The sequence below is a fragment of the Triticum aestivum genome, chromosome 5D, assembly GCF_018294505.1.
Source record: "Triticum aestivum cultivar Chinese Spring chromosome 5D, IWGSC CS RefSeq v2.1, whole genome shotgun sequence".
Taxonomy (NCBI): domain Eukaryota; kingdom Viridiplantae; phylum Streptophyta; class Magnoliopsida; order Poales; family Poaceae; genus Triticum; species Triticum aestivum.
Window position 1 is genome coordinate 494799586 of NC_057808.1, and position 7273 is coordinate 494806858.

A 7273-nucleotide genomic window follows, 5' to 3' on the forward strand; every position below is an offset into this window, starting at 1 on the left:
TGTATTACAGATTTGGTTTTTCATCACACTAATTTTCTTTTCAAAAGTATCTTTAACAACATGTAAGCGATTATTCTATGGCATCGCTAAGATAAGCTTAGCATTATTTTCGACCAAATCTAGCCTCCGGCCCCCACCTCTTTGATTTCAACCACATCTTAGCTGCAGTGAGGTAATGTGGAGCGTATCAAGCTCTCCAAAGAGAAAAAAATCGACTGGTAATGGTAGCTAGGCTTTTCTGAAGAGACCCAGTGTAAAGGTACAGAATTGTGTGGTTTCGAAAAACTCCATTCATAAACTGGAATACAAGAGAGCAAAATTAATATTTGAAATCTTGTTTTTACTAGCCGTTGTTTCTTGCTCCTGTCCTGATGGGTCTGGCGAAAGTGTCAAACCTTTGCTCTCAGATGACATTTGGACGAAGAGCTGCAAAGGAAGATGCAGACCGTGTCAACCATGCATCACTATCCTTCCATTGGTAACTCCGACGAGGAGCTACTAGTTCCATCCTGTGTCTTGACTATTTCTCCCATGCACGTACAAGATCATTGTCACTCCTATATAACCATGTATGTGTGCTTTAATTTGTTCTCATCAGTCATCACACCATAGTACAGCCTGAGAGCAGTAAGTAAATAGGAAGAAGTAGTTTCAGTTTCAGGGCTCGACAATCTCCATGGCTTCCAAGCAGATGCTTGCCGTGGCGGTGGGAATCGCCATGGTCTTCCTCCCCTTGCTCGCTGCCTCTGCCACGGTCCACCCCGTGGGCGACGGCAGTGGGTGGACGCTCGGGTTCGACTACACCGCCTGGTCCAAGAGCAAGCAGTTCACGGTCGGCGACGCGCTAGGTAATCATGCATCCATTAGCCATTACCATGTGCCCTTCGTTCTCGCTGCACAAACGAGATTGAGCTGCTCACTGATTCACGGAGATGCGCGCGCGTGCTTGCAGTGTTCAAGTACAACAAGGCGCTCCATAACGTGGTGGAGGTGAGCGGCCCGGATTTCAAGGCGTGCAAGGACACCAAGGGCGGCGCCGCCTGGAGGTCCGGTGCCGACCAGGTCCACCTCGGCGACGCGGGGAGGAGGTGGTTCATCTGCACCGTGGGCAACCACTGCCAGATGGGCTTGAAGCTCAACGTCACCATCCTCGCCGCGGACGCGCTTTCGCCTGCGCCTGCACCAGCTCCGTGGTCGACGGTGCCATCGTCGTCTACTCCTCACAAGTCCAGGCGGCCCTTTGTTTCCAAGTGGTGATGACCTGCCGCTGCCGGCCAGCCCCCTGTATCAACTACCTTGTTCGTGTCTGTTTTTTTTGCTAGTCACATCGTGCACGATGTGATCAATCGCACTGCTGGATCCATGTAATGTTCCCCATACCATGAAGATTTATGAGTTGTTCGACTCGTGCTATACACATACTATAAACTAAAATGCGCATTATTGTTGATGGAAGAAGGAAAATCTACCGTGCTTGGGCCCCTCCCGTGTCGGCATCTGCGGTTCGTTCTGGCTTCGAGATTCTCACCAAAAATGCTAGGAGACATTATTCTAGAAATTTCCTTCGCACTGGTATGTACTCCCTCCGCCCGCTAGAAAGTGTGCGTCTGGGTGTGTCAAGACAAATTAACAAAGTCTGCAGAAACCCCCTTCCACCTCTCATTTAAGCTACTGGCAGCTCGAGTGTTGCTTCGATTCTAGTGTACAGTTAATGGCAACATAAAGCAAAAAAAAATCCAAACACCAGAAAGTACTTGGCGCCAGAGAGTTGAGCTCCACTTTCACTGTTCCCGCCATTTAAACTACTAAAGTAACAATAGTACTTGGCACCAGAGAAATTAGAAGAGGCGCCATGTTTAAGAATTGAAACCCAAGCGTCTAACCCAGCTACAAAAGGCAGCTCACATGAAGCAAACAGTACACCACACACACACTATCCATGGCCATGGACTTGAACATAGCACCACCAGATGAGGAAGAACATGAAGCTGCCTTGTATGGGCAACCTGTACAGGAAGAAGATGAAGCTGCCTTGCATGATGAACTACAGCCTGCACACCACTTTGATCTAAACATGGACCCAGGTACTCTTTGCTGATCTGTTCAATTCTTCTTGTTCAATTCTTTTACATACAGTAGCTAATCATGATGGTGCCTTGAGGTAGAAGATGAACATCAGCCCCATGTTGCCCGTACTGCTGGATCACATCGTGCACGATGTGATCAATCGCACTGCTGGATCCATGTAATGATCCCCGTACCATGAAGATTTATGAGTTGTTCGACTCGTGCTATACACATACAATAAATTAAAATGCGCATTATTGTTGATGGAAGAAGGAAAATCTACCGTGCTCAGGCCCCTCCCGTGCCTGCATCTGTCGTTTGTTCTGGCTTCGAGATTCTCACAATGCTAGGTGATATTATTCTAGAAATTTCCTGCGCACTGGTATGTAGAATACATAACCCATTCTTTTAGATACGCCTAGAAAGGATGTCAACTTTATGTCAGCGAGTCAGAGCGTGAGATATTGGTTGCATGCACATATGGTTATGTCTCTTCATCCATAGAAAAACTAGTACTACTACTTTATGTTCTTCTGAGATGTTCATTCTTTGGTATCTTATGAAGCAAGATTTATTTTTAAATCAGTTTACATATTTCGATTTCTGATGTCGAGATCTAAAACGAGATCAAAGTGGATTATGTTGTAATCCATTTTAAAATTAGTGAAACATGTTTCACTTATTTCTAAAAACAAATTCCACTCGTTTCTTAAAAACTCAGTGTAGAATATATTCAAAACATTGATTTCGCTCATCTCAAAACTCAGATTTTACTCATTTCAAAACACTTTCAATCATTTCAAAAGACTTGTTTCACTCAGTTCAAATAAACAATTTCAATCATTTTCAAAAAGAGCAATTTCACTCATTTAAAACAACATATTTCACTCATTTCAATCAACAAATTTAAATAATTTCCGAATCATTGATTTCACTTAATACAAAACACTCATTTCGCTCAACTAAAAAAAATCGCTTATTGTAAAGAAGTGATTTCACTAATTTCACATAATTTAAAACTATGTTTTCACTCAAACTGTTCTGCTACAGTAACCTGATCTGCTACAATGCTCCTTACAGGAAACTGTTTTGCTATAGTCGTCTTAGAAAACCCGGACCGCCACTGTACAACTAGAGGATGGGAAAACGGGGCACCCTGTGGGGAGAATATCATACGGAAACCAATATTCAATGAAAACTTCGTGGAAACCATATTTTAAAGTTTTGAAAAAATCTGAAGAAAATACGGGATGTTAAGAGGGTGATGTTTTATTGCCGCGCAAAATTTCAAGTTGAAACACATTACGAGATGTGAGCTATAAAAAAGACAAATTCAGCCCTGAATAGTGATATTACTGTTCGGCACTATTCAATGCTGATTTTGTCTTTTTCATAGCTCACATCTCGTAATGTGTTTCAACTTGAATTTTTTTGTGGCAGTAAAACATGATCCTCTTAACATCTCGTATTTTTTTCAGATTTTTTAAACTTCGAAATATCCTCTTCTCGTGGTTTTCACCGGTTTCCATCGAATGTTGGTTTCCGTATGATATTCTCCCTACACGACATGAGTCGCTACAGGCGCCTTACGTACGTGCGATTGGGCCTGCCCAGGTGTGACGCCTAGTGTGCGTTTGTTCGGCTCCTATCCAGTAATGCGACCGATACAGTCATTCAAAAGCCTGAAAGGTTCCTACATGGATAGGCCACTAGTGTGGGGGAAATATTAGGTGCAACCAACACTTAGATGCTCCCATGATACCAATTCAACAACTTCAAATTTAAATGTTTCAAAAAATTCCAAAAACAAAATCATGGATGTTCATAATATATGTGTCTTTGTTGTTTCTCAATGTGTATATCTAATTTGGATATGAATTTTTTTAGGGTTGGTAGACAGATATGTTGTGAACATCCATGATTTTTTCGGTTTTTTTAAAACATTTAAAGTTGAATTTTTCGAATTGGTATCATGGGAGCATCTAAGAGATGGTATCACCTGATATCCTCCCCACTAGTGTGGCCCAATAATCTTCATAATTTTACTTATTTATATATTTTCATAGAATGTATATAATAGATTTATTTATTGTAAAACTCATAGAACTCATATTATATCATGAAAATCATATACTGCAAAAAGGGAAATTGTTCATGGATGACATAAATATTATGTTCATATATTGAATTAAAAAACTCATTTAATATTTGGGAAATGTTCCCTACACTAAAAAACATGTATTAACAAATAAGTTCCTGGTTTTAAAACAAATCATGAATGATTATGTATGTGCTCATGTGCATTGATAAAATGTTCCATTATTTTCCAGCAAAATAAATTAAAATATAAAATATAGTAAAAAGGTAAAAAGGAAAGAATATAAAAATAAAATGTAAATGTAAATGGAAAGCAAACGTGCGAAAATTAAACAGATACAAAATATGTTGTAGATCCACTCATACATTAATTTGATTTTGCTAGCACAATTCTGCACTATAATCTATGTCACCGCAGCAATGTGCACAACAGGTCAACTCCACCATGCAAACCAAGAGCGCACTTACAAAATCAATGAAGGATCATGAACAAATTATGTTTAGATCCACTCATCCATCAATTTGATCTTGTTAGCGCAATTCCGCACTATGATTTATATCACCGCAGCAATGTACGTACACGGCAGGTCAACTCCTCCATGGAACCCAGGAGTGCACTTACAAAATAAATTAATTATCATGGACAAAATAATGTTTTAGATCCACTTGTGCACTAATTTGTTCTTGTTAGCACAATTCCGCTCTATAATCTATATATCACCGCAGCAATCTGTACATCAGGTCTACCAGCAAAAAAGAAGAAGCACAATCAACTCCTGCATGGAAGCCAGCAGGCAGCAGCGCAATTACAAAAATCAATTAAAGATCGTGAACAAAATCATGTTTAGTGCGCTTGATGCTCAGCTTCAATAAGTGAACCTGGTTCATCTGACATAAGAACGTTCGTGGAGACCAACGAACAAAAGCCAGCTTAATTTGCGGCGGTGGTGGAGACCACAACCAACGTTGGGGTTGAGGTTGAGTCGAGTCGATCCCAAGTCAAGTTGACGTTGGTGTCAACGGACAAACACCTTGATTATCGGGAGGGAATGTCCACAGCAAGCGCCTGTCTTAAAATAAGTGCTAGTCGGTGATTATCATCTGCATGCCAAACCGAGGGACTGACTTTAATCATTGAGAAGCCGCATTGCGTTACCCCTAACTGCCGGTGGGAGTGTTAACATGGTCATCAACAAAGCTGGAATTAACTCCTAACTCATCAACCTAGCTAGGATTAATCTCCTGCCAACATAGTTCAAGCCCATGAGTCAAAATATGCTGTTCCCCCACGCCAAAAAAAGAGTGTCAACATGCTGTAACGAACTAATCATCCAGATTATTAATTGTACACTTGTGATTTCCTAATCTTCTACGAAAATAATACGATATCATGTGGCATTGTCAACGCGTCCATAGCTGCAAATAATTCAACTACCAGTGTGGTACGGTAACCAACCTCCTAATCATTCAGACGAATTCTTTGTATGCACTGAACTAAACACACTAGCTAATAAGGTCATGCATGTACGTGCTCGTCCTCATGGCCTTCTTGATCTATAAATACTCGTCGAAACCACACTATTGTCACCATCAAGCACTCTCTCTGCAAGTCTCTTTCATTAGACACACGCAAACAGTAGTAAGTGAACAAGAATTGGAGATGGCGATGGCACCCAGCAAGGTTGTGGTGCTCATGGCGTTCATGGCCGCTGCGCTGAGCTCTGTGTCGATGGCCGCGGGGCTGCAGCACGGCTTCTACTACTCGTCGTGCCCGCAAGCCGAGGACACGGTGAGGAACGTCGTGCAAGGCATGATCAACAATGACCCCACCATGGGCGCCGCCTTTGTTCGCCTCTTCTTCCACGATTGCTTTGTCAGGGTACGTACCTTAATGAAAACACATGCATGCCACGCTACATTTTGGAACACTTGGGGTTTCATTGGAAATCTATATAAACTTCATATGTGACATTTTTATTCCATATAAACATACTACCCCTGTGTCCCTTCTTGAATACATGAGACTATCAAGAAAGCATGCATTGAACTTTCTAATTTTAACTACTAACATTCAAGAATAAACTAAAACTGTCAAGGTGGAAATAATACACTATCAGATTTTTCATGTGTGTATAATTTGTATTTCCATGAACTTTTACCGAAATGTACTACATAGATACGTACAAATCTGGAAAAGTATATTTATAATGACCTTTTACAGGGTTGCGATGCCTCTATTCTGCTGGACCCGACCACCAGCAACCCGCAAACTGAGAAAACAACAATCCCTCTGCGCGGGTACGACGCCGTGAACAAGATCAAGGCCGCCGTGGAGGCCGTCTGCTCTCGTGTCGTCTCATGTGCCGACATCCTGGCCTTTGCGGCGCGTGACTCCATCGTCGCCTCAGGCGGTTTCAACTTTCACATGCCATCCGGCCGCCTTGACGGCTTCCGGTCAATCGCCGACGAGGTCTTCCAAGGCATCCCGTCCCCGGCATTTCAGCTCCAAGAACTCCTTGACAACTTCGCCACCAAAGGCCTCAACGCAGAGGACCTGGTGGTGCTCTCCGGCGCGCACTCCTTCGGCCTCACGCACTGCAACTTTGTCACCCCACGGTTGTACCCCACCGTCGACCCCACTATGAACGCCACCTTTGCGGCGGCTCTCAAGAAGGTGTGCCCGCCGCCGAGGAACGGCGGGGGATTCATCTCCGTGAGCAACAACCGCGTGACGGACCCGAACAAGCTGAGCAACCAGTTCTACCATAACGTGGCCTCTGGGCAGGTGTTATTCACGTCGGACCAGACATTGATGGACCAGACACCGACAACCGGCAACAAGACGGCGGCCATGGTAACCGACAACGCCGCTAACCCCATCGCATGGATGGCCAGGTTCGCAGGGGCTATGGTGAAGATGGGAGGCATCGAGGTGCTTACCGGGACCGACCCCGGCGAAGTCAGGAAGGTCTGCTTCGCCACCAACAACGCGAGCTAGAATCGGCGGAATTAAACATAATTAAGTGCGAACTTGGGCAGCTACAACTTGTGGACTTTGTTGGTGTAATCCTTGTTATTTTGGTTTCATTCTAGTTACATATCTACTTCA

General features: G+C 43.2%; 2 protein-coding genes across 2 annotated transcripts; both read left to right on the forward strand.

The window, feature by feature from the left end:
- Positions 1 to 676: 676 nt before the first annotated feature.
- LOC123125705 (mavicyanin-like) lies at positions 677 to 1257 on the forward strand. Its single transcript, XM_044546176.1, has 2 exons — positions 677 to 848; positions 953 to 1257. The coding sequence occupies exons 1-2, from the start codon at positions 677 to 679 to the stop codon at positions 1255 to 1257; spliced, it is 477 nt and encodes a 158-aa protein (XP_044402111.1).
- Positions 1258 to 5773: 4516 nt separating this feature from the next.
- On the forward strand, positions 5774 to 7273 carry LOC123125706 (peroxidase 2). Its single transcript, XM_044546177.1, has 2 exons — positions 5774 to 6043; positions 6386 to 7273. The coding sequence occupies exons 1-2, from the start codon at positions 5825 to 5827 to the stop codon at positions 7160 to 7162; spliced, it is 996 nt and encodes a 331-aa protein (XP_044402112.1). The 5' UTR covers positions 5774 to 5824; the 3' UTR covers positions 7163 to 7273.